The sequence below is a fragment of the Hyaena hyaena genome, unplaced genomic scaffold, assembly GCF_003009895.1.
Source record: "Hyaena hyaena isolate Hyena2069 unplaced genomic scaffold, ASM300989v1 scaffold_90, whole genome shotgun sequence".
Classification (NCBI taxonomy): Eukaryota; Metazoa; Chordata; class Mammalia; order Carnivora; family Hyaenidae; genus Hyaena; species Hyaena hyaena.
The window spans coordinates 1003596-1030831 of record NW_024080722.1 but is presented as its reverse complement, the minus strand read 5'-3'; the positions used below and the strand labels follow the sequence as shown (position 1 = coordinate 1030831).

At 46.0% G+C, this 27236-nt stretch overlaps 1 protein-coding gene across 1 annotated transcript in view; it reads left to right on the top strand.

Moving 5' to 3' along the window:
- CNTRL (centriolin) overlaps nucleotides 1–25948 on the top strand; it is an 81475-nt gene extending 55527 nt beyond the window's left edge. The window contains 22 exon segments of the mRNA XM_039234644.1: nucleotides 136–325; nucleotides 1356–1669; nucleotides 3168–3373; nucleotides 5404–5596; nucleotides 8066–8196; nucleotides 8337–8477; nucleotides 8577–8703; nucleotides 9740–9904; nucleotides 10645–10804; nucleotides 11923–12038; nucleotides 12121–12338; nucleotides 14925–15082; nucleotides 16357–16430; nucleotides 17810–17998; nucleotides 18405–18630; nucleotides 19842–20047; nucleotides 20932–21180; nucleotides 21741–22013; nucleotides 22179–22241; nucleotides 23895–24101; nucleotides 25284–25358; nucleotides 25604–25948. Coding sequence (XP_039090575.1) covers nucleotides 136–325; nucleotides 1356–1669; nucleotides 3168–3373; nucleotides 5404–5596; nucleotides 8066–8196; nucleotides 8337–8477; nucleotides 8577–8703; nucleotides 9740–9904; nucleotides 10645–10804; nucleotides 11923–12038; nucleotides 12121–12338; nucleotides 14925–15082; nucleotides 16357–16430; nucleotides 17810–17998; nucleotides 18405–18630; nucleotides 19842–20047; nucleotides 20932–21180; nucleotides 21741–22013; nucleotides 22179–22241; nucleotides 23895–24101; nucleotides 25284–25358; nucleotides 25604–25627 — 3705 coding nt within the window. The 3' untranslated portion in view covers nucleotides 25628–25948.
- The last annotated feature ends 1288 nt before the right edge of the window (nucleotides 25949–27236 follow it).

Below are 27236 nucleotides of genomic sequence, written 5' to 3'. Positions count from 1 at the left end.
ATGAGAATTATGATCTGTGGAAAGAAACCACTTTGTTCTCAACTTTGCTACATCTCAACTTTGTTCTAGACTTTGGCATTTCTCCAGCTCAGCCCTTTCATTTATAATAGCGGGCCCTGCTGTGATTTATTTCAGGTTTCCAGCTATAGTTCTCAGGCCACCAAGGACTCTGGGGTCGGCCTAAAGTACACAGCCTCAACTCCCGTTAGAAAAGCACGTCGCGGACGGCAGGACGGAAAGGAGGAGAGCGGGCCTCCACGTGTCTCAGGACACTGGGTTTATTCTCCCATCAGGAGTGGGTTACATCAGTCGTTTTCAAATAGAGGTAAGTTAAGTCGCCCAAGGGTACTTGCATTTCTTTTATGGTTCTCTGAAATCCGTAAGACAGAGCCCACACTCCTTAGCTTCGCCTTTGCTGCGACTTTGGCCAGTGACCTCTAGTTTCCCTTCCCGTCTCTGTTCTGCACGTGAGTCCTACCCAGTTGCCTGAGATAGTCACAGCATGCCACATTCCTCTGACCTCCGTGTTTTAAGCCCTCTGTTTAGAATGTCCTTCTTCCTTTTCTCCCACACCTACTCGTGTTCAACCTTCCACAAGACTCAGGCCCTCAAACCACACTACTTCAGGGACCATCCTCCATGTTGCCTTACCCAGGCCGACTGAGCAGCGTCTACACTTGTGCTCCTGGAGCGTGACAGGTGCCTACTTCCTGGTGGCCTGACATTGATTAGCTCGACTAAAATGAAACGTTCTAGGTCCATCTTCAAAAGCTCCAGGAGGAAGAGTCAGACTTGGGGTGAATTCTTGCTCTTTCGCTAAGCAGCTGTGTGATCCTAGGCAAATTATTTAGCTTCTCTGAGGCTGTGAAGCCACAAAATGGGAATGTCCTCTTCTGGTAATTTGTTTATTCAGGAGCTACTTATTGAGTGCCTGCTGTGTGCTAGGTCGTCTGTCATCAGTGATGGGCGCACGTAGACCCAAGGAAGGAAACCAGCACCTTGGAGAGTGCCGTGTGATGGCAGCCGTAGACCCTGCGAGCCGTGGTGTCTCAGCACACATCTCCGCATCTCTGACTTTATGCAGCCTGAGGCAGACACCCAAATGATTGCCAAATAAATGAATGAATAAAGACAGAAAAAAGCAACTCTACAATAGGCATAAGAAAAACTCAATTATCAGCCTCTGAAAATGATACGAATCCCTGTTTTGACCTTTTCAAAATTGCTTTTGAACTTTTTCACAGAATTTTACTCCCACTTCTCGGGGTCTCATCCTAAATATTCCTGTTCTCTACTAAACTTGTTTACCCAGTAAACCATGTGGGTAAAACACTCTTCTGTTTATTTCTGTCAAGATGCAGACAGTGGAGAAGACAGCCAGGAAGAGAGCGAGCTGGATGACCGCGAGGACCGCCCCTTTGTGCCTCCTTCTGGATACATGATGTACACTGTGTTTCCCGACGGCTCTCCGGTTCCCCAGGGCATGGCCCTGTACGCACCGCCTCCTCCCCTGCCCCACAATAGCCAGCCTCTCAGCCCTGGCACTGTTGTTTATGGCCCACCACCTGTTGGGGCCCCCATCGTGTATGGGCCTCCGCCCCCCAACTTCTCTGTCCCCCTCATCCCTGCGGGGGTGCTGCATTGCAACGTCCCGGAACACCATAACTTGGTAAGTAGAGAGACATGAGGCCCCCGTCCACCCCGCTTCTGCGGGAGACTGAATAAGGCTGTGTGTGTGGTGATTCAACCTTCTTATGAAGGGATGATGTCCCAAAGTATGTTTGTAAAGGTGATGTTTAAAATGGAGCAAGCGTTCTCTTACTAAAATATCCTCTTGGACGGGAGTTACGGGACCAGGCCAGTCCACAAGCTTGGTTTAACCATTTTATATCAAAAATACTTTCAGTGCAGAAATTAGCCATTTGGGAGAGCTTATTGTGTATTTGTCTGTTGACAAGTGTGATACTAATGTGTACATACAGCAGTGTTCACATAGTGGGGCCGGTACTTAACGCGCGCATGTAGATGGGCCTGTGCACGCATACACATGGATGTGCTTGTGTATTCACACGAAAGAGCAGCAGACAGCAAGGTTGTGGTGGGGGTTGTCCCTGGATGGTGAGATTCATGATTATTCCTATTTCCTTTTCATAATTCGTACCTTATTGTATACATGTTTCATATTCTCTTTTTCCCACTTAATGTTATAGACATTTCCCTGTGGTTTTACAGCTGTTTTTAAGCAGTATTAAATGATTGCATAACATTTCTCTATTTACAAGCAGTATAGTTGGCTCAATTGTGTAATTTTAGCGTATTTCATTTTCTTATCTAAGGCTGCATTTCAAGAAATGATTACTTCCTAATCACCAGCTTACTTTGTAACCTCAGGGTTCTAAAGAATAAAATACATTACAAACTCCTCCTTCAAACTCAAGATGCCTAGAGCTCTTTCTATTCTCCTTTTCCTCCCAGCAGGTTGAGAGGAAGACAAGGACTTAGGAGCCTTGAGTGTCGAGCATTAGGTCAGACTAGTTGCGGAGGGCCCGTGTGTGCTCACGTGGTTGGAACGCTAGTCACTCCCATTGCCCCGCAGTGTCGGTGCACATGTGCTGAGGGCAGCACCGTCGCCTTGGCCCGCCGTCACCCCTTGGGCTCGTTCTGTTACCCACCAGCCATCCCCAGCTGTTCTGTCATTTCTCACATGCCCTCTGAGACCTCCGTGCATTAGCACCTGTTATTTCTTCAGTGAGGTCCTCCCCGTTTCATTTATTCTTCAAAACCCATGCAAAACCTCTCTCCCTCCAGCAGCCTTCAGGTGATTCCCCTCCCTGTGCCTAGAGAGAGGCCCCTGTGTCTGTCTCTTCCGCTACTTGCCGAACTCTGGAGGCGGAGCTTGTCCATAGGGGTGCTTGGTGAATGTGTATCAACCATAGTTGGACCGATGGTAGCGTTAGAAGCTCTGTTCATTCGTCAGTTTCATCTGTGGCGTGTGAAAAAATTGGCCTGACTTGATTTTTCGTTTTCATACTGCAGTCTAGAAGCTACCGTCATTTTCACATCACAGATGGCACTCGAAGCACAATCGAATGCAGCTTTTGGCAGAAAAGAAGAGAAACATCAAGTGATGTTTCTCAGCACTGTTTTTTTTTTTTCCCTTTGTTCAGGAGAATGAAGTTTCTAGACTGGAGGACATCATGCAGCACTTAAAATCGGAGAAACAGGAGCGGTGCATGAGAGCATCCAGGCGGCATTCGGTGAAGGAATTGGAAGAGCTGCACCGTAATATTGATGGTCTCTTGCAAGAGAAGAAAGACTTAGAGCATGAAGTAGAAGAATTACATAGAACCATCCAGAAACACCAACAGCGAAAGTAATTATTAGCTATTTTATTTTTATACTTCTGATGAATATGATATTGGCTTACTAAAGTAACGTGAATTGGTGTTGTCCTATTGAACTTTCTGTGATCTTGGAAATGGTGTCTATCCGTGCCGTCCAAAACAGTGGTCACTAGCCACGTGTGCCGATTGAGCACTTGAAGTGTGGCTAATGGAACAGAGGAATACAGTTTCATTTAAATTAAAGTAGTAGCCACAGGCGACTCCCAAATTGCACAGGGCAAGTCCAGGTGCTCTTGGCCAGTTATCCATTTGAGCTCTTCTTGTAGCCCCTCTTGGAGAGTGCACTGCCATCTGCCCTCCGCGGCTAAAAACATGCCAGGTGTCCTCAGCTCCTCTTTCCTCACTTCCCCAAACCTCCAGCTGGTCTCCGGGCCCTACGACTGTCCACCAGAAGCTGTCAAACTGGTCCCCGTCTTTCATCTCTGCTGCCCTGGCCTTTAATCATCTCCACCCAGGTCATCGTAATAGCTTCTGCTTTGGCCTTCCGTGTCTAGGCTCTGTCTCCATTCTTCCCTGGACATAGCTGCAGATCCGAGCTAGCCACTCTCCCGTGTGACTCAGTCCCGTCAGAATATACACTGCCCTCCGGATCTGGACCCGCCTGTCTGTCTTATCCTTCTCTCCCACACGCAGTGTTTGTTCAGGCCCTCCCGACCTTTCTGTGGTTCCCCCGGCACCACATTCTCCCCTGCCTCTCCACCTTTGCACATACGGTACTTGCCTAAAGTGGTTTCCCTGCCCCCTAACGCCACCCTGTCTTTCCAGATAAAGGTCAGGGGTCCCCTTTCACACAAAGCCTTCCTTATCCCAGGTCCCCACAGTTCGGAGTTGGCAACCTTGGGCATAGTACTGTTGCCACCGTGTTGGAAGGAGCCCAGGCGTGCGGTAGCTGGGCCTCCCTCTTTGTGCCCCAGCACCTGGCGTCCGGTCCAGTAACGAACGCAGCGTCTGCTGAGAGGGTCGGGTGGGTAGAAGCCAGCCCATCCCTGCAGTGATCCAGGAGTTCTGACAGGTTCCCAGCTTTTGTCGTGTCAGCCGGACTGGCCGGGTGCCAGGGCTGTGGGGAGACCTGTGGGGGTTGCAGGGGTGAGTGCGCTATGGCCTCTGCCTTCTAGGAGCACACGTGTGACTGGCTGGGACGCCTGGCAGGGAAAAGCAAGGGCCATGCAGGGAGGAGACGAGGACTAAATGTGTGATAGTTTCAAGGATAGTTGCCTCTCTTACTTTTGTAGCATACGGTGGGGGGAGGTCAAAGGGAGGTTTTCTGGGGGAGGGTGGTAAGGCAGCGGGGTAACCACTTCTTTTCCTAGCTCTAAAAGCACAATAAATGCTTACTTTAAGGAGTTTGAATAACACGGAAATATCCAAAGAAAGGATATGTTTGCCTTCATTTAAAGAGAAAGAAGGTGTTAAATGTTGATGAATATATTTTCATGTTTTTCTGTCATAGTTTCATTTTCTAATCATTTTGACATGTTAGCCTTGAGACAGTGATTTCTGTGTCTTGCTTTCTGATTTGTCCAATATCGTTACTATAATTGTCCTTGAGCAGAACAGAGTAAATCACAAACGTCAGAAGTCTTTGGGCAGTTGGAGAGCTGCAACTTGAAAGGCAGATTTAGGGGATGGATGACTGTTATGGTAGTGCTTTGTTTTCTTTTTATACCATAGAAGAATAGAAATAGCGGCATTGTCTTGACCCAGCTGCTGACAAAAAGATAAACTATTAAATAAATAAATAAATAAAAATTAAAATAAAAGTTAATAATCAAAAAAGGTAAAACAACCGCATCGTACTTTGTACACATTGTCCACTTACTGTCAACAGGAGACAGTACCGTGTTGAATAAAAGGGTAAAGATAGGCCTTAAACATGTAAATGTCTTTTCCAGCCTTTCTCGTTTAAGATTAGATCATACTAAGTCTTTTTATCAGGCTACAAGTGTCTATATTGTCTATATTTAAAGACTCTTAATATGTGTGTATATGATTTTTTTAGAGACTTCCTTGATGGAAATGTCGAGAGTCTGATGAACGAACTAGAAATAGAGAAGTCACTCAAACACCATGAAGATATTGTGGATGAAATTGAGTGCATCGAGAAGACCCTTCTAAAACGCCGAGCAGAGCTCAGGGAAGCTGACCGGCTGCTGGCCGAGGCCGAAAGTGAACTTTCACGCACGAAGGAGAAAGTATGTTCTGCTGTGGTTTGGGGTGAGGCAGCTTACCGCCGGCCGCATGAAGGACGAGAAAGAAAATGTGATAAGAACGTGGTCGCCCAGGGCAGACAGTTGGGTTCCAGGCTGCGCTCTCCTAGTTAGGGAGCTGGGGGAGTTTGGGAAGCCACCTAACTCCCCTGCTTTGCTCCCCTCACCTATCAATTCAGGCAAAGAATACCTAGGCTGTTCAGGAAGAGATAAAAGAAGTAACATTGAAAGCTGCTGAAATCATTCTGTTCCTAACGCACCCTATTTCCTTATCCTGTGCATGTCTTTAAATTATTTGGGCTCTGATATCTCTGGGTATTAAATAGGTCACTGTTATATTCATCTAAAAGCAGCAGTGGATCTCAGAAGACTTCTTCCTTGTATTACTTTGTCCTCCAAGTAGACGATAGAAAATCGAGTATTTTTTGCTCTGAGGGAGTGTTCTTGCGACCACAACACAGAAAGAGATCGAGGAGGAAAAGGAGCCCCTACTCCATTAGGCTCCTACTCTGCCCACACATTGGCTATTTTATAAATATTGCTTCATTTACCTTTCCCGGCAACCCCTAAGGTGGTAGTTAGCCCAATTCAAGGTGTAGCTCAGAGAGGCTGGTAGCTGGCCCAGGGCCACACAGCTAAAGATCTGCCTCACCAAGAGAGCTTTCTTTCTTTCTCTCTTTCTTTCTCTCTCTCTCTCTCTCTCTTTCTTTCTTTCCTTTTGAGGTTTTACTTACTTTTGAAAGAGAGAGCATGAGTTGGGGAGGGGCAGAGAGAGAGGGAGACAGAATCCGAAACAGGCTCCAGGCTCTGAGGTGTCAGCAGAGTCTGACATGGGGTTTAAACCCATGAACCATGAGATCATGACCTGAGCTGAAGTCGGACGCTTAACCGACTCAGCCCGCCAGGCAGGCGCTCTGCCAAGAGAGCTTTCTTAGTTAGGGGAGAATTCCAGAGTAAAAAAGTCCCATACCCACATGGAGCGTCTCAGAAAATGCTATTTTTATGTTGTTATTTCAACATGGGTGGACTTAAATGAATAGAAATCTATAACCCAGGAACTGAAACCAAGGATTTCTTAAAGATATTCTGTGAGTTACAGCTTTAGTAAGAATGGGAAAACATCCCGGTGTCTTTTCAGATGATCAACTGATCATTTTCCTTCTCCTGTCACATGTTAGACAAGTGTGAGAGAACATAGGCGTGAGCAGGACTAGAGAAACCTTTATCACTGGTACATAAAAGAAAATTGATAGCAAGAGTAGGCAGAAATAGTAACTGAACTGAAGCTAGTAAGCCCTTCCCCCTTTGTTCTCCCAGAATGACTCGGGGGCAGCTTGCTAAGGAGGAAGAGCGAGGGAGAAGGTGGTGCATTTTGTGAAGAAGATGCCAGACGTGTTAAAACCTAACACAGAAAGAGGTAGAAAACTACTTAGGAATGTGATTTTCTGGAGCACATAGTGCATTTTGTCCAGTGCTCTGCTGCTGAAACTGGCAGAAGCCAGGTCTCTGAAATGGAAGGAAGCGTGGTGAGCTATCTGTCAGGGGTTGGCGGTCCCGCGGGAGATTTAGTGCCTGAGTCTGACAAGCCTGGGGCTTCAGTGCCGCTGCAGAGACTGAGGATTTGGCCCGAAGGGGAGTCGCTGCTCAACCAAGTGCAAAGCAAGCACTATTTTTGGACCTTTGGTGACATTGTTTTAAACCTCTTATTCTAGACAAAAAAGGAAACCAAGTTGATAAAAATAAATTTTGTTTTTGAAAAGAAAAACAAAAGTAATCTGTTTTTGCCAAATCTTGTATAGGAGGAGTTTTAAGTCCATCAACAAAAGTACTTAATGTTTGTGTTTCTCAGACTTATGTTCATCTTTAAATGAAGGAAGTTTTATTTAACACAGTCATATCCAGAGTATAGTAATAATCTCTGTGAGGAGGGCATGTTGGTAAAATCAGCTTGCTGTCACTTAATTAGGGAGATATTTTTAATTGAATAGGATGGCATCATGATATACGGATTATTTTCACGTAAAAAAGCATTCACAGTGTCACCACCTCAAGTGACTGTTTCTTTGTGCAGAGCCTTTCTGCCCCTGTGGGCACAGATCTCATCTCACATAGATGCTCTTAGAGTGCGCATGTCATTTTTAACTTTGTTTTTTTCAGCCAACGTAATATCATTAATATTCTTCCATGTTGCTAGACTGTCATCTTAAGGGCTACACAGTACGCCATTGCGTTGACATGTTATCACTTAATCTATTACTTGTCAAGTCGTATTTCAGTACACAGTGAGCATTTTTGTGGAGTCATTTTTTACTCCTGAATTCTTTCCTGAGACTTTTGGAGAGTCCAAGTGCATGCACATTTTTATCAGCCTTCCTCTGCGGCCTTGTCATTTTTCCTAAGAGCTGTGAGACAGCGTGATAACTGAATTGCTTCTAACGACAGTGTCTTTTTTAGACAAAAGATGCCGTTGAGAAGTTCGCAGATGCCAAGAGAAACCTATTGCAAGTCGAAAAGGATGCCGAGGAGTTAGAAAGGAGAGCCCGGGAAACTGCTGTTAACCTCGTCAAGGCTGACCAGCAGCTCCGGTAGGTGGCGTCCTCTGAGCCTTTGCGGTGCTCACGCCAGATGAATGAAAGGTTTGGCGCTAAGGGGGTAATAATTGCCTGAAGATAAATAATGCAGGCTAAGGCCGAGGGCCCGTGGAGAATAAAGCAGTGTGTTTTAGGTTACTCCAGGCTGACACGAAGGGTTTGGAGGAGCACAAAATGGAGCAAGAAGAAACTTTGAAAGAAATAAACAAAGCCGTTGCAGCAAAGGACTCAGACTTCCAGTGTCTGAACAAGAAGAAGGAGGTGCTGACGGGAGAGTAAGTAGAGGCTCCGCAGGGCCCGGGGCGTGTGCTGCGTGCCCGCTCTCGGGGCTCAGCCTTCCCCCGGACCTGCGCTAGTGCTGCTGCTGTCCGTAGGCTGCAGAAGCTGCAGAAGGACGTCGAGGCCGCACAACGCAGTGAGGATCACCACCTGCACGTCCTGGAAGAGTCAGAGACCCTCCTGCAGGCCAAGAAAGCTGAGCTGGAAAGGCTGAAAAGCCAGGTACGGCAAGCGACGCCTTGGCAGCGCAGTTCATGCTGCTTTGAAACCCGCATCTTTGCTACGATTATAAAAAGTAATACGTGTTTGATTGTAGAAAAGATGGGAAAATACAAAATAAGATAATAAAGCATAAATGAGGCTCTGTATCCTAGTGATTAAGAGTAGAGGCCAACCCCAATTTGAATCGCAACTCAAGAGAATAAATAGAATATATTATTGAGTAAAAGAGGTGAGTCTCAAAACGGGATACACCCTGGGGCGCCTAGGTGGCAGAGTCAGTTGAGCATGCAACTTTGACTCAGGTCATGATCTCACAGTTCATGGGTTCGAGCCCTGCGTCAAGCTCTGTGCTGACAGCTCAGAGCCTGGAGCCTGCGTTGGATTCTGTGTGTCTCTCTCTCACTGCCCCTCCCCTGCTTACGCTCTGTGTCTCTCTTTCAAAACTAAATAAACATTAAAAAAATTCTTTTTAATTAAAAAAAGAACTAGGATACACCCTGAGATCATTTATGCTTAATGTATTCATGAACACCCGTGCTTGTATTTTTGGTCTATATCAAAGTACAGAAGCAGTCATCTGATCAGGGGAGATGAATATTTTCTGTTTCCTTCCTTTTGCACGTCTGCATTTTCTGCTTTTTTTATTAAAACATGTGTACTGTCCTTAAAGTTGTAATTTTTAAATTTACAAAATGAATAAATTTTAAAAATCCCACCTGACTTCCATTGCCAAGGTAATGGAATAAGGTATAGACATGCAAGTATTTTGAAAACCATGACCTGAGGGTTAATCATTATTATCATATTGTTGTTTCTGCTATGATCTGAGTGCTTTTATGTATGTGAACTCAAGATCTTTATTTAGGCATCTGATGCCTTTACCCCCAGCCTGGCCCTCCTGACTCATGCAGCTGCGATAATTACAATTAGGCTAGTCCCTAATTTCCCCCACTACCGTTAGCTGGACTGAATATTCTCCGTCACAGCAAGCATGAAGGTTGTCCAGCTTTGCTTTCTTCCCTTTTTTTGATCGCAGGTGTCCGATCAACAGCAGGAGCTGGCCGTGTTGGACAGGGAGTTGGGGCATAAAAAGGAAGAGCTGCGTCTACTTCAGGGAAGCATGGTCCAGGCCAGAGCTGATCTCCAGGAGGCGCTGAGACTGGGAGAAACCGAAGTAACTGAGAAGTGCAATCATATTAGGGTGTGTTTTTCACCAGGTTTTCTTAAGAATCCGAGGCTGATGTTCTTGGTTTATCTTGACGTCTTTTAATTAGTTTTCCCTCCAAATGCAACTGTAAATTCCTGAACCGTGAGCCCTCTGTAATGTCAGTTCTATGTGCTGTTCTGTGTCCAGGCTGTGGCTGCACATAGTGGCTCTCCTGTAGAATGTTCCAGACATCCCCAAGGTTCTCGGTCTCTGTGCCTTTTCCTGCCATTTCTTCTCCAGGAATTTCCTTTTTGGGAATGTCCAGATCCTAGCCATTTCTCATGGTGCAGCTTCATGCCATTAAGACGACTTTCCTGACTTTACCTTGGAAGGAATTTCTCTCTTCCGAGTTGAGAGTCACTCTGCACGTTTCCTAGGGCAGCAGAGCCTTTCATGATCATGTTTATGCTCCTTGCTGATTTCCCCCAAGGTGCTCAGCCTCTTGAGGGCAGGAGATGCATCAGAGTCAGCCTTTCTTTCTACAACACATTGCCTTGCACTGTTTATGCATTTTAAATGAAAATGATATGTGACTTCCTTACCTCTGTTATACAGAAATATGTTTGTGTAAAATAAAATGTAGTGCTGTTCCTGACTTAAAAGGCAAAGTTGAACTTGTTTCCAAATTAGAATTTTTGTGAAATGAGATAGTTAGTAACAAAACTGATTTCTGCATAATTTCCATTCATAATTTTGTGGAGGAGAGTTGACTTTTTTTTTTTTTTTTGGCACAGGAAGTAAAATCTCTTCTGGAAGAACTGAGTTTTCAGAAAGGAGAACTCAATGTCCAGATTAGTGAAAAAAAAACTCAGCTTGCACTCATAAAGGAGGAAATTGAAAAAGAGGAAGAAAATCTTCAGGTAGTTTTAGGGCAGATGTCTAAACATAAAACTGGTAAGTTTAAAGGAAAACAGTCATACAAAGTCAGAGTTTGGAAAGGTGTCTGTCCTAGATCATAGGAAAAATACGAAAAGTAAAATAAAGTTCTTTTAAAGTTATGAAGAAAAGCAGTATGATAAAAGGAATAGGATATTTTTTGCCTTTCAAGTTGATAAAGTTTACTTAAAAGCAAAATAGTCATAATCGTTGCCGACTAGGGTATGGAGAATGAAGAGCACTTATAGGCTGTTGATAGAAAAAGAAACTGGGCCAATCCCTCAGTGTTTCAGGACTGAAAATTCATACCCGTTAAACCATTTCGCTCATTTCTAGTTGTTGAGAGAGGGCAAGCATTCATTCACATCACAGCAATACTGTATTTATTTATTTAGTAAGTGTTTCCTTGCTTCACAAATTAAGCTGGCTGAGTTGGTTACTTAGGGTAAAATTTATAACCACGTACAAATTTGTAACTTTGGAACCATGGCCAATTTAAAAGCTATATTTTAAACATTGAAGGGCATGTAAAAGGGCTGATGGGAAGACTGAAAAAAAACAGATAAAAACTGAATATAGAGCAGAGTCCCAATTTATTTTGAAAGTCTGTGTGTGTGCACGCTCCTGGAAGGAGGTGCATCAGGATGCTGTTGCAGCAGTGATCATGTTTGGATGGTGGGATAATGATGGGTTTTCATTGTTTTCCTTTTTACTTTTTTCTTGAAATGTTCTATAGTGACCAAATATTTTTATAATCAGAAAAGAGTTAATACTTAAAAATCTGTATTTTAAAATAGAAAAAATTGTTATCTGAATCTCAACTTCTGTATTTTGAAGTTTTTCCTATTTGTCTTGATTAAAATTCATTTAGATGGGGCACTTACTCTTAGAACTAGATCTTTGTTAATGTTTTTTGTTAAAAAAATTGAAAAATTTTTAACAAAGTTTAACAAATTAATGCTTGGCAAGATTTTTAAAGTTTTTTTAAATTAAAATACAGTTAGCTCCATCAACTCACACAACAGATAATGTTTTGATGACCTCTTGTTTCTTGTATCCATGGCACTATATTCTGTTTCATTTTGTAAGCGCTCCAAACTTCATTTAACAGCATGGACCATGTTCTGTCTCTCTAGAACTAAAGAATATTCTGGACATGCTGCAACTTGAAAACAGTGAGCTGCAAGGTTTGATGCTACAACATGACCAAAAGGTGTCTGAGCTAGAGAAGACTCAGGTCTAAGTGCTGGAGGTAATAAACAAAGCCGTTTTGCCCTTAGCCAACTGCCATCTTCCCCGTTGGGCACATGTGAGTCCCCTTTTATCCAATTTAGGAGAGACTGGAGTTAGAGAATCTGCAGCAGACAGCCCTGCGACAGAAAGGGGAAATCGAGTGGCAGAAGCAGGTCCTCGAGAGGGACAGACGGGAAATAGAGCGGATCACTGCCGAGACCCGAGCGCTACAGTCCTGTGTTGAGTCTTTGAGCAAAGAAAAGGAAGATCTCGAAGAAAACTGTGACAGCTGGGAAAAGAAGTTGGAACAGACCAAACGGTGAGAGCAAAAACCTGTAAGCCTGCAAGGTCTCTTCGTAAATGCTAAAGCTTAATAAACACACTCTTTTAAAAAGAGTGGAAAATAGAAAAAAGGAAAAAAAAATACTCCATGAAGTCAGTGTCACAATATAACTCATCAGTACCATTTCTGGGTGAATTTCCTTTTAGGCATTATCCCCCCAGAGAACTTTTTAAAATGACCTGTTGTGTGTGTGTGTGTGTATGTTTAAGGAAAATGACGCATGCTGGAAGATATAAGTAAATGGAGAGAGATACCTCTTTGTGGGTAGAAAGACAGTATTGTTAAGATTCCATTCTCCTCAAATTGATTTTTAGATTCAAAACAGTCAAAATCACAACATACTCTTAAAATAGAAATTGAGAGTCTGGTTCTGAAATACATAGGAAATGCAAAGGTTGCATGTAGAAGAGAATCTAAAAGTTTTTAGATATGATACCAAAACAGCTTTGGAAAAGAACAAAAGTTCAGAGCTAACATTGCCTGATTTCAGGACCCCACACATATCTGCAGGGATCAAAACACCGTAGTACTGGTAGAAAGATAGACAAAGTCGATGGAACAGAACAGAAAGTCCAAAAGCAAATGCACAAATGTGTGGACAACCAATTTTGACCAAGATGCAAAGGCATCGTTTTCAGTAGAAAAGAGACGGACTTTGAAAACTGTTGCTGAATTAATTGTATATCCAAACCCCCCAAAATGAACTTCAGTCCACACCCATGCTGTAAATAGAAATTATCCCCAAAAGGACCGTGAACATCAATGTGAAACCTAAGTATAAAACTTCTTTTTTTTTTTTTTTTTTTTACAAATAGTTTATTGTCAAATTAGTTTTTACATAACACTCAGTGCTCATCCCCAAAGTGCCCTCCTAAGTATAAAACTTCTAAAGGAGAAAACAGGGAAAACACCTTTGTGACCTTGGGTTAGGCAGGATTTCCTAGATGTGACACCAAAAGCATCATCCACAAAAGAATATATTGTAAAATCGGGCTTCGTCCGAATTTAAATCTTCTCAAAAGACACTGTTAAGACGGTGAAAAGACCTGCCCCAGCCTGGGAGAACGACCTTTGCAACAATGTATTCGATAAAGGACTTGTACTCAGGGCACCTGCAAGTCCGGTAAGCATCCGACTCTTGATTTCAGCTCCGGTCCTGATCTCGTGGTTCAGGAGTTCCAACCCCGCGTCGCCCTCCACGCTAACAGTGCAGAGCCTGCTTAGAATTCTCTCTTCCTCTCTCTCCGCACCTGCTCGCGTGCTTGTTCTCTCTCTTTCTCACTCTCAAAAAAAAAAAAAAAAAAAAAATCCTCTCCTCTTAAAAAAAGTACTTGTACCCAGAACATATATCTTAAAGAGCTCTCAGCTCCGTACTATCAGCACAGAGCCTGACATGAGGCTCAACTTCACGAACTGTGACATCATGACCTGAGCTGAGGTCAAGAGTCAGGGGATGGCTCAGTGGCTCAGTAGGTTCACCGTCCAACTCCTGATTTTATGAGTTCATAAAACTGAGTTTGAGCCCCTCGTTAGCTCTGGGTTGTCAGTGCAGAGCCTGCTTGGGATTTGCTTGCTCTCCTTCTGTCTTTGCCCCTTCCCTGAGTGCGCTCTTCCTCTCTCTCTGTCTCAAAATAAATACATGAACAAAACAGAAATTTTTAAAAAGTCAGATGCTTAACTGACTACACCATGCAGGCCCCGCAGCAAATGTAAATTAAAACCACAACGAGCTATCATTATACACCTATTAGATGGGCTAAAATTAAACATTGACCATACCAGATATTCGCGTGAAATTTTCATCCACTGGGAGTGTAAAATGTTAGGCCACTTTGGAGAATGGTTCGGCAGTTATTTGGGAAACTAACATACACCTAACCAGAAGGGCCAGCCATTCCATGCCTAGATTATTCTTCAGGAGAAGTGAAAGCGTATGTTTATACGAAGAACGATAGGCATTGATGTTCATGACAGCTTTATTTGCAACAGCCCACACCTGGAAACAACCTAAAAATCCCCTCAGCTGGTGAATGCATAGACCAATTCTAGTACAGCCCTCCCATGGAGTACTGTGCAGCAGTGAGAAAGGAAAGCAGCGTTGCACACAACACAAATGACTCTAAGTGACTACGCCCAGGGGGAGAAGCCAGACAAAAGCAAGCCTCTACTATAGGACTCATTTATGCAAAAGAAGGCGTGCTCATGCCTGGCTGTCTTTTGGACAAACCCTATTACACACACAATTGTGTTTCCTGCTTTCTCACTGATCAGAAGCTAGCAATTTGTTTTAATCGCCAGATTTTTGGTGCTCTCCATGGTTTTATCCCTGATGTTTATTTACAAAACTTCAGTTCAGGGAGTCCCTTTTCCAAAAATCTCCTGTTTGGAAAGCGAAAAACAAGAAGTCTTTTGAAAGGGAGTTGAAGAGCCTTCAGTCTTGTTACAATTTGGGATCACTCATAGTCCGTGACTACACTGTGGGGCATCATGCTATTCCTCGGTTGTGTCTTGTGCATGCTTGAACATTCTACATTTGATTGTCTGACTTGGCTTGTACGGTAGGGTTTTAGCAGCTGTGGAAGAGAATAGCAAAACGGAGCAGGCCAACTTCGAGAAGCTGGAATCGGATGTCAGAAATCTGCAGCAGGAGCTGGACCGGCTGCACAGAGAGAAGCTCTCGCTGCACAAAGACGTGGCGGCGACACAGCAGCAGCTCCGAGGTAGGCGGCCAGGCGGCCGAGAGACGCGGCTCTTTCCCGCTTCTCGCTGCTTCTGTTCATTGTCTGCCTTTCTCGTTCTAGAAGTAACTCCTGACTGGCATGGGGTTTATTTTAGAAGTGACAAAAATGTTCTAAAATTAGATTGTGGTGGTGTTTGCGCAACTCCGCGAATATGCTTAAAGCCGCTGAATCGCATACTTGAAACAGGTGAAAGCACAGCATGTGGATTCTGTCTCAATAGAGCCACTTAAAAAACTAGTTCGTGTTCCTTAAAGAACAATTTAAAAACAGAAGTAAAAAGACAAAATAAACACCCTCAGAGGGAATTCCTGTTAACAGTTCGGTGAATATCTTTGGAGATTTTTCCTTGGGATGTGGATGTGTGTGTAGTTTTAAACAAACAAAAAAGATGCAGTTAATGTCTTTATTACCAAATCTTTGTAAATATTCATGATTAGAAGTTACTAAGTAATTCTAGCTAATAACGTACTTGGTTTTTTTTTTTTGTTTTTTAAAAAAAATTTTTTAATGTTTATTTCTGAGAGAGAGAGACAGCGTGAGCAGGGGAGGGTCAGAGAGAGAGGGAGACACAAAATCTGAAGCAGGCTCCAGGCTGTGAGCTAGCTGTCAGCACTGAGCCCATTGCGGGGCTCGAACCCACGAACCGTGAGATCATGACCTGAGCTGAAGTCGGACGCTTAACTGACTGAGCCACCCAGGCGCCCCAATAATGTACTTGTTGAGCACTTACTCTTAGATATGATGCAGTTATTTTATATGCATTGTTTTCATTAAAACCTGGTAATACTTTTATGAGATAGAAACTTACCCACTTAATAGATGAGGAAGCTTAATTTCCTTGTGACTTACTCACATGAAGAAGTGACTTACAGCTAGTAAGTGACAAAGCCAGTATAGATATAAAATCTATTCCCAAATTGTCTCCCTTTAAGGTTGTATCAAATTTACATTGCTGCCAGCATTCTAGAAGGTATTCGGTTTCAAGCCCTGCACATCATCAACACTAGGCAGTGTATGTAAAGTTTTTTTATTGTGAGGTTTTGAAGACGTAAATCTTTAAAAACCTGAGCTCCGAGCCCAAGAGTAGGCTGTGCACATCACTGTCTCTTCTGACCTTTTAATAAGATGGTGGGGCTTATCCATACATTTAATAGAGATGAGTTTATGTTCACCTCCACTTTGTTTGAGGGGCCGACGGGGATTTGGACCATGGATACAAAAGTATTCATTTTGTATAAATGTTATTTCTGTAGAAAAACAAGAGGCAGTAAATGCACTACAGAGAGAACTAGCTGAAGTCGAAGACCATTTGAACCTAGCCAAACAGGTAAGCTTCGTAGCAAACGTGATCTTCTAGCAGTGTCCTGAAGGCATGCAGACCCCTGGTGCAGATAACAGACAAATCAGGTAGGTTGGTCCCTTGCCACACCAGCCAGTCCCATGGGGCCATTTATATAACAAAAACTCAGATACACACAACTTCTGGTGCAGGGTGGGTGGTTTTCTCATTTATTCTAAGTGTTACTCAAAGGTAGTAAGTAAGGTGGTAGCTAGATCAGAGCCCAGTCCTCAGCAGCCCCTCTGGGGGCTCCAGGCACCAGGTGGACCCCTCTTATCGGTGGCACAGACAAGACCCCAGAGGCTGGGCATAGATGCGGTCACGCATTGAGCTGCAGGGGGACTGCGCCCCATCTTGCCGGCTGTCCGGGGGAGCTGACTCTTGCCCCGTGTACTTCTGACGGGCTTCTGAAAGGTAACTGAGTGCTGTCCTGTGAGAACAGTGCTGTCATTTAAGTTTCAGAGAACCTCAGGCAAGTCCTGGGCTTCGGTTTCCACTGTGTAGATTAGGAGTTCAATTAGACATCCAAGTTCTTCCATTTACCTTAAGGATTCTGTGTTTCTAAGATGGAGAAAACTTCAAATCAGAGTATCCCATCCTTAAAAAAATTCTTACACAACCTCTAATGCGTATTTTCTTTGTTGTTAGAAATACAGCTTTTTCAAAAACGTTTAATTTGAGGGGCACCTGGGTGGCTCAGTCGGCTGAGCATCCAACTCTTGATCTCGGCTCAGGTCATGATCTCACGGTTCATGAGATCGAGCCCAATGTCGGGCTCTGTGCTGACAGTGCAAGGCCTCCTTAGAATTCTCTTTCCGTCTCTGTGTCTGCCCCTCCCCTGCTCATGCTCTTTCTCTTTCTCTCTCCCCCTCAAAATAAACATTTTTAAAAGAAATGTTTAATTTGGATTCCTCGCAGAAAGAAGTTACTGTTTTCTTGTTTTTCAACCCACATAAATATTTCAAATAGTAACAAAACTATGACTTTAGGTTCCAAGTCATAGTTCCAAATTCTTCATTTTCAAGAAGAATTAAGCTGTATTCACAGCTCTCCTTAATCTTCTTAGCAATCTTGTGAGGCGGGTGTTGTTTATTCCCAGCTCAGTGACAAAGCAACTATAGTTCAGAAGAACTGGGTCTCTTAGGTTTCGGCATCTTCTGTCGTCTTACTTTTTAGACACTAAAAAGAGGAAAGCTGATGATTAAGTTACACTTTGGGGGCCTTAAATAAGTTTGTTGAGGTGTTAGAGGACGTGGGATTTCCAGGATGCTTCTCACTTCGTCATACTTGCTTGATGCTAGGTGGGGCACTGGGCAGCCCGGAACGATGGCTTTGTTAGTAGCGTCCGCTTGTTCTCTCACCCCAAGGGCCTGCTTCACGCCACCAAGCAGAAGGACATGCTGCTCAGTGAGCAGACCAGGCTCCAGAAAGACGTCGGTGAATGGAGGAAGAATTTGGAAGACTGCCAGAAAGAAGGGGAGACAAAGCAACAACAGCTTCAAGAGCTTCAGAAGAAGGCTGAAGAAAATAGGGCGAAGCTAGCCCAACAAGAAATGGTACTACACACTTATGATGTGAAAGAAAAGGACACACTTTGTCACTCATGCGTGTTTTTTCCTGGCAGAAGCTATGAGGGGTCCCGCGTAGGACTAGCTTCCCTTCACTGCCCTGTGTGACCGGGGAAGGTTTCACACCAGTGCCTTGACTCTCTTGGCATTAATATTTGTGGACCATTAAGGCCGCAGAACATCATTCCCGTAAAGAATCTTGATGGCCACATGCCACTTACTGCGTGAATCCCCTCCTCACGTGCCAGCCAGATAGTTTCCCAGTCCCCGCTGTCTGTCACTCTGGGCTGTTTTCTCCTTTCTCTTGGACTCGAACCTATTTAGCGCTGATGCAGGTTCCCTCATCGGGGACACTGTTTTTGTTATTTTATGACTAAGGTTGTTCTCTGTTAAGATGTTTCAGAAACTCCAGAAAGAGACAGAATGTGAAGAAAAGAAGTTAGAGGCCAGTAAAGTGACTCTGAAGGAGCAGCAGCAACAGCTGGAAAAGGAATTATCGGAGCAGAAGAGCAAGCTGGACCAGGTGCTCACACAGCTGTTGGTGGCGGAGGAGCGTGTCAGGGTTTTGAAGAAAGAGGAGAGGTGGAGTGAGACCCTGGAGAAAACGCTCTCCCAGACCAGTACGTATTCCCCAACATGGCGGTCTTGCCAAGTGTGTCCGGGAGACCCCGAGCCTGGCCTGGTCCCGGAAGGGCATCGGGAGATGCACGGCGGGAAGGAGATGCCCCACGGGGTCCTGTGTGAGAGGACACCAGGTGCAGAGACATTGGGCACTTGTCTCTGTGGAGATGGGATTTGACCCTGAGGCTGTCAGGTCTTTTTACTTTCCCATGTTGCCTTCTTCCAGAATGCTGCCTCGAGGAAAAGAGACTTTCAGGCAGAGAGGTCCCAGAAGGCACTCTAAAGGCTTTCTGTGAAGTAGTACACTGCTCTGAGCTTTGGGAACAGCACTGCGTTTCATGTCAGCCAATCAGAAAACAGTATTAACATCCCACTTCTGTCTCAGTCTGACATCATGAATGGCACCAAAACACAGGTGTTTGTTGCAGGGGCTGCTGGCGCTCTCCTGAGCCATTTATCAGTGACATCACGACAGAAGTTCAGGGTGAATGATTGTTCCCACGTCAAAAAATGATTCAGGGTTTAATAATGTTCAGAAAATGTTACCCTCCCCGAGTGAATTCAGTAAGAGGGTTATTAGTCCTTTTTCGCCGGCAACTCTTGATACATGCAGACCCAACCATTGCATCGTGACGAAACTTCCCAGATGTGTTGCCTCTGACCACACCAGACATGTAAAAAGTGAAATCTGGACAGGGTTACTCCAAAGAGCGTGATTAGAAAAATCCATTTTAAATGTCAGCGCTTTTCATAAACATTATATGGAGTGCTCACTACTACTTGGTGTCCCCTTGCGCGATTCCCATCGCAGGCCAGGAAGGAGGTGCCTCCCCTATACAAGGCAGGGCTCGCACTCAGGCCACGTGCGCCTTGCCCTGCGCCTCCTTCCGCGAAGGAGAGGCACCGCGCACCCCCTGCAGCCTTATAAAAAGCATTTCAGCCTCGTGTCCCATGTCGCCTGCACCCCCAGACTGCTGTTTCTTCACTGCTCTCAGACACTCCAAGGGAAGACAGTATCTGTCTGTCACTCTGGGATCCGGCCCTCCAGGACCCAGAGATGTCAGGAGGCCCCTTCATCCGGGCCTCTGATGTGCGTTGGGGGCGGGACTTGGAAGACTCAGTGATGCCAGAGCGGGTGACACGTCATTACACCGCCTGCCCACAGCCAGCCCAGGGCCTCCAGCTAACCTACCAAAAATGCTCGTTTCAGAACGACAGCTTTCAGAACGGGAGCAGCAACTAACGGAAAGGTCAAGTGAGCTCCTGACTCTCCAGAAAGAGGCGGACTCCATGAGGGCCGACTTCAGCCTCTTGCGGAACCAGTTCTTGACAGAAAGGAAGAAGGCCGAGAAGCAGGTCGCCAGCCTGAAGGAGGCACTTCGGGTCCAGCGGAACCAGCTGGAGAGAAACCTTCTGGTGAGTCCCCGTGGCCCTGGCGGCTCATGGGAAATCACGCACTTCAGTCTTTAGACTAAAACACTGCTTCTGGGTAGAGAAAATAAGTGACCTGTGAACCTGGTCCCTGACCCAACTGTTGTTTTTGGTGTATCTGTGTCTAATTTGAGCTTGAATCCCATGGTGGGTTTTGCCCGAATCTGGGCCGCAGCCCTCGAGGAGCCTGGCCGGCTGGAAAGATGGCCCCGTGAGCAGCCTGTCACCGCAAAGCAGAGAGCGTTCTCCACGCTTTGCCTCCGCTGGGGGGCGCCTGGGGAGGGGTCTGAGGAGGGACCTGGGGAGGAAGGCTTCTCCTGAAGAGCGTTTGCCCGGCTGCAGTCAGTGCTCACGGATCTCGTCCTGCCCCTTTCAGTCAGCGTTAGCTTTAATCAAGTTCAGTCTACCCTGCTTTCTTCTCTAAAATACGTTTAGGATAAAGACGTGGGGAGGCCCAGAACAGGAGCCCCGGGCAGGTCACGGCCGGTGGAGGCAGATGGGCAGGGGTAGAGACTGTCCCAGGAACGGATCGTTCTAACACCCTCCGGGGGAACCGATGTCACCCTGCTGTGTGAATGGGTGTGTTGCTTCCCAGAGGCTGACGACTAGCGATCGGCAACGTGACCGTAAAGATCTAGGCGACTAAATTTCCATCCTCCGGACGACCCTGTGATGAAGTATTACTGTGCCGCTTGCATACGGTCAGTGGAGGCTCAGAAAAGGGCCATCCCGTAGCCTCACAGGTACCGTTGCAGACCCAGGATTCCCGCCTGGGGCTGACAGACTCGGCTCGCATATGCGCTCCCGGCTCTGCCGCAGCTGCTGAGAAGGCAGGTGGTGTCTCCCCCCTCAACCCCCCCCCCCAAAAGCTGGAGCCCAGATGGGCAGTGAAGCAACAGAACCAGCAAGCAGGCGAGGCAGTGACGCACGCGTCCGTGGGCCGCAGCCCTGGGCCATTCCCTCCTCCCCTGTGGCAGGAGCAAAGACAGGAGAAGAGCTGCATGCAGAAGGAGATGGCCGCCGCGGAGCAGGTGGCCCAGGACAACCACGAGCGAGCCCGGCGCCTGATGAAGGAGCTCAGCCAGATGCAGCACGAGTACGCGGAGCTCAGGAACCAGGTGCGCCAGGCCGCCCGCTCCCCGCCGGGCCCAGGTTCTCGTTCTCAGATAGCTCTTCCAGTCGGAGCATTTCTTTGTGGACGTTGTGAAAAGCCGGTTATGAGAATGTCCATTAAATGAAATCTGTTTTTCTAGTCTTACAATTGAGAAATGCACCTCTGCGAGGAAAACGCATTTGTTCCGAATGTACTTCTAAAATCCCCTTAAGTGCGGCAAGCTTCTTATGTTAGTTTTTGAAAGAAAAATGGCAGTTCTTCAGCCTGAAATGTTATCATGTCCCAGTGAACTGTGTTGAAATGTTAGATTTCCTGCCAGAAACGAGTCTAGGAGACCCAGATCCCCAGGGACCTGGCAAGAAGTGACCTCCCCCCACCCGCCCCCGACCTCAGGAGAAAGCTCTGCCATCCTGTCATGTAACCAGACTGAGAGCAGTTCACGCCGACCCTGGGAGAGCCTGATTCTGCAGATGGAAAGTTCCAGAAATACTTGACGCATTCAAACAGTTCTGTTGCAAGTAAGTCCCAGACCTTACCCAATGGTATTTGACTCTCACCCTTTAGATGACCAACCAAAAAGATTTGGAGAGAAGACAAATCGAAATCAGTGAGGCAATGAGGTCGCTTAAATCTGAGGTGAAAGATGAAATCAGAACCAGCCTGAAGAATCTCAACCAGTTTCTTCCAGAACTGCCAGCAGATCTGGAGGCCATTTGGAAAAGGAATGAAAGCCTAGAAGGAGGGTTGGAAAGCCTGAAAGAGAACTTCCCATTCACCGTGAGTCAGAGACCATCACCTTTTGAAGAAAAACTGAATTTTTCCCAGATTCACATAATGGTAAGTGTTTATCCTGCTGATTTCTGGACTCTGTAGAAAGATGATTTGATTCCTGCCTCTCCCCAGATAAGCTGAAAAACAGAGTGGGGTCGAGGGGGAGGGAGGGAGGAGGGAAAGGCTGGTGGTGTTTGGGGACTCTGATGCTTCCCTCTCTCTCTGAGAAAGGACGAACACTGGCGTGGGGAGGCGCTCCGGGAGAAACTGCGCCACCGTGAAGATCGACTCAAGGTGACCCTTTATTATTTTTTATTTCTATTTATCTTTTATTTTTTTTGTTTTAGAGAGAGCATGCACGTGTGCAGAGCGGGGGGGGTTGGGCAGAGGGCGAAAGAGAGAATCTTAAGCAGGCTTCACACTCAGCACAGAGCCCGATGCCGGGCTCGATCCCACGACCCGGAAACCATGACCCGAGCCGAAATCAACAGTCAGACGCTTAACTGGCTGAACCACTCAGGTGCCCCACAAGGTCGCCCTTTAAAACAATACAGTATGAGATGCCTGGTGTGTTGAGGAGAGTAGGGGAGGTTGCTGACCTTCACGCACTGCTGCTGTTCCCTCCGTGACAGCATCAGCAGTTTTCTAGACTACGTGGTCGCAGCTCAGAGAGGTTGGCGTCACACAGTAAGTAAGTGGCAGGGTCAGCATTCAAAACCAGGAATTGTAGTTCTTAACCAGAACCCGAGTAATTGGAACAGAAAATAGAGAAGCGGGGATGAACCAAAACGCGGGCCAGTGGCTGGGGGAAAGCCTGGGAATACCGTAAAAGTAGGTGTGGGGTCAGACAGGAAGTTGTTTGGCTCAGAACATGCAGAGTCTGAGGCCTGTGAGACATCCAGGGCCACTCTCTCCATAGTTAGCTGACGAGTCTAGGATTTAGTGGTCAGTGTTGACCTAAAGATTTGGGGGTCAGGGGTATAGGTGGGAGTTAGGAAATGGGAGGGAGAGAGAACGAGAGGACAGGGTGTGTCTTTGGAGAATGGCTGCTTGTACAGCAGGGCCGAGAAGGAGCCGTGGACCGTGTCGAGGGAGTGGAGGTCCTTGATGTCCGCTAGCCTCCAGTCACGTGTGACCACTTAATTGTAATTAAGTCAGCTTAAAAATTGAGTTCTTCAGTTGTCACACTTGAGGTGACTCAATAGCCACATGTGGCTAGTGCTACGATACCGGACAGCACAGATGCAGGACATTGCTTGGTCACAGAAAGCTGTGTTAGTACTGTGGTGGCCTTGGAGAGAATCCTAAGGAAGCAGCACAGGCGCACGCCGGCTAGTAGTTGCGGGGCTGAGGATTGAACTTGCCGTGAGAGACACTGAAGATGTCAAGTATAAACCCATCTTCTGCCAAGTCTGGGCGGAAAAGAGAGAGATGAGGTGATAATTTAACGGGGAGGCCAGGGATGCAGGAATTCCAAGCGTCGTTACTGTGCAGAGAACAGGCTGAGCAGAAGGCTCAGGTAGGGGCGCCTGGGTGACTCAGTTAAGCGTCTGACTCTTAATTTTGGCTCAGGTCATGATGCCAGGGTTGTGGGATCGAGCCGCCCCATGTGGGGCTCAGTGCTGGGCACAGAGCCTGCTCAAGATTCTCCCTGTCTTTCTGCACACCCCCCACTCTCTCTCTCAAAATAAACATCCAAAAAAAAAAAAAAAAAACAGGCCTAGTTAATGTCCACGCTGAATTGTACAAGTTTTACACACACCAACAGTAGCCCCCAGCGCCCTTCTGCATCTTTCTTCTTAAGGACAAGGGCAGTTTCAGCAGCCGTTCCTACTTTATAATAATCAGATTTGCCTGTCAGGTGTTAAGCATGAGGAAGCTACTAATAGTTCTGGTACGTGGCTTCTGTATAAAACGCTAAGCTTCATTCACCATTAACGCTTTCAGGCCCAGCTTCGACACTGTATGTCCAAGCAAGCAGAAGTGTTAATTAAGGGCAAACGGCAGACAGAGGGCACCTTACACAGCCTGAGGAGGCAGGTCGATGCTCTGGGGGAACTGGTCACCAGCACCTCCGGAGACTCCACGGCGTCACCCAGTCTGTCGCAGACAGAGTCTTCCCTTGCTGAGGACTGTCAGCCTGGACCGGACCAGGTAAGAGGAGGCTCCGTTCTGAAATATGCAGAGAGTCTCTGAAAGCTTTGGGGTCCAGAGTCTACACAGGGGAGCCTCAGAATGACATGAATGCCACCTCCGAGTCTCTGGCAAACTTGTCTTATGAAAGATTTGCTATTTTATAAATGGTCCGAGAAAACTAGAGTCGGTTGGTTGGTGGACAGAGAGGATAAGGTGACGGCCTAGGGAAGAGCCTAGACCTGGAGGCCGTTGGGGCCATGGAGGAGTCTTTGAGGTTCTCTTCTCCGTCGGTAGAGCATTGAGGCTGTGAGGCCAGACCGAGTCCTCGTCTGTCTCCCTCTGTCTTGGGGAAGGATGACAGGTGTGTGCCCGCTCTTCCTCCTCAGCAAAGGTGTGAACTTGGGCCTCTTAGCGCAGGGTCTTTAAAACCCCTGAAGGTCACGAAGGCATTCTGTGTGGGATGTAGACAAAGTCACTAATAGTTTAGGAGGAACATGAAGTACACTCTTGGAATTAGTCAGACATAGGTAACTACCACTTTTGAGCACCTACTGAATGCATGTACTAAGCACTTTACACGTATTAGTTCATGTAGCCTTTGCATCCTAGGAGCTAGGAAGTATCTACATAGATAAAGAAGGGGCTTGAGATGAAAAATGATGTCCCGGCAAAAGATGAAACCAGGACTTCAGGGCTCATGTGTCGCCACTGCAGAGCAGTATAGGGTATGACTGTGCCTCAAGGAACATTCAGAAACGGTTGCCTGTTTCCTGGGCACACAGCTCTGCAGCAGTAAAGCCCGGATTTGAACAGGATTCCCTTAACCCCTGTGGTGGGACCAAGTCAGGTCCAGGCCAGAACTATGAGGCCTTGAGAAAGAGTCCAAGGCACCGAGTGTTGGGAAGGTAGCTTTAGAGGGAAGACAGCCCAGAGCCCCGTAGATGAGTGCGTAGGGGTTTGGGCGCCGAGCTCCGTTGTCAGCTCATGGTGGTGGCCCCAGGGGTTGAGGTGCTCTGAATTCGGACCCAGGAGAGGAACAGAAGTGTTAGAGGCACATCGGGGTTGAGGGGGGCAGGTGGGGAGATTGTTAGAATTATTGTGGAGTCTGGGGTCATAATCCAGGTGTGTGGGATGAAAGCCTGAACTGGGCTGGAGTTAGGGGCTGGCTTCTGAGCCCAGTGATTTCATCTCCCTTTCCAGAGCTCCTTTCACGTTCTACAAGGTCCGTCACAACTTCCAGGCAGTCACCCGAAGTCACCAGCTTCCGGCTCGCGGGTAGGTACATAGTACACAGTTCTTTTAACTACCATTTTCATTTGCAAGATCTTCAGTTCTGTCTTACCGTACAGTCTTAAGTAAGCTTTTACCTTTACGGTTGGGTAGTTTATACAGCGGTTCATCTCAAAACATTTTCCCAAAGAGGTGCTCAAATATGCATTTTACCCATTAGCCATTGTGCTGTCACTTGGTCCCGTCACTACTTGCCGTTGCATGAATTCATCCCTTTTGTCTTACTGCAGGGAGAGAGCCGGTGGGCCAGGTGAGGAAGCCCATCTGAGATCCCTTCTGTGCTACCTCACTTCAGCACTGCAGTGCCACTCGGTTTTTATCCAGAGCCGGTGAGTGCGGACGCTGCACCTCCCCGGCTTATTCCACCTGCATCGCCAACGCCGGGGCCTCTGTAAACCACGTGTACACAAGGGAATCGCCGTGTACGGTTTCAACCAGGGTCCTCGACGGCTGAGGGGTTTGTTTTCTTATCTTTGAAATGTGTTGCCATTAAGACTAGTGCTGATTATAATTGCAAATTTGAAGCTATAAACTGGTGAAATTGTAGCTGCAAAGAGAAAAAACTGTACTCCAGCCCTTCATTTATAGTGTCAAATTTTATTTTTGGATTTTGCTTAGAATCTATTTTCATATGAAAATAAAAGATAAAATAGTCTGCCATCTGACTTTACATTTCATAGGTCTACAGTAAAGCCATCAAACTTCTACCTGAACTCCCCACGGAACCGGCCGTCTTCCAAATGGTTTCCCATCTTTTGCCTGAAGTGTGATGTAGCTGTCAGGGAGCACGCACTGCGTGGAACTCTGTCATAAAACTACACTTCAGGTGCTTTTTCTCAACCAAAAATATTCTTTGGTGGAAATTTAGTAGAATCTGATCCAGTGGTAAATTCAAATTGTGTTCAGGCTTTTAAGGTTTTGAACTACTATATTTAATGGCTCAACTCCATGATCTACAAATACGTTATTTAAGAACAAGATTAGCAGCTACCGTCACAAAAGACCACATGGCAACAGACTCGCTCTCATGGTTAAGTGAAGTACGAAACTACATGTTACAGATTAGGTTTTAAAATACTGCCAAGGACTTTTCTGGGCCCATAGACAGCTTCTGAAGCAGGACAGTACATAACAGTGCAGTAAACCCTCACCGCTCACGGAGGTTTGTACGCCCAGGGTGTTCTGCCGGACCTGGACCAGTGAAGATAAGGGCTAAATATAGGTACAATGAAGACAAATGAAAGTGGCATAAAATTTATTAACACTTAGAAAGTTCTAAAAGGCATGTACTTCCAAAGCAAAAATGGATTTGGTGGTGTCTCGTAATTACATTCTTGTTTCATTTTCATGAGTCTTCGCAAAATGCTTAAAAGTCAGGCCTCTGCACAATTTTAGTGAAATCCTTCAGGGACACATTTTTCCGTTCTGTGCCTGTGCTCAATAGGGTAAAATATCTTCTTTCTAAACTGCCACTTGCACCCTCTCTATTCCCATGTTCTGCTTAAGAAGTGAATTGAACCACATCTCTGTAAAAAGATCACACTTGAAACAATGGATATGAGAGCAAACAAGTTCTCAGAACTACAGTCTGGAATTAGGTGAGGTAATTAATGTATGAAGTCAAACGCCTGGTTCCAAAAGACAGCTTTCTACAGAAACTCCACTGCCTCTAGTGTTATGTGAACGTTACCACCAAATAAAAAAATTTTTTAATCAAGGCTACTGCATCAAACACTTTATTATCCTTGAAAAACACTTGACATCGTACTGGAACATCTAATCCATGAAGAGTACTGAGCACCAATTACTAATCAAGGGCCTCCTCACAGGCGCACGGTTAGCAGGTAACCCAGAGAAGCGGGT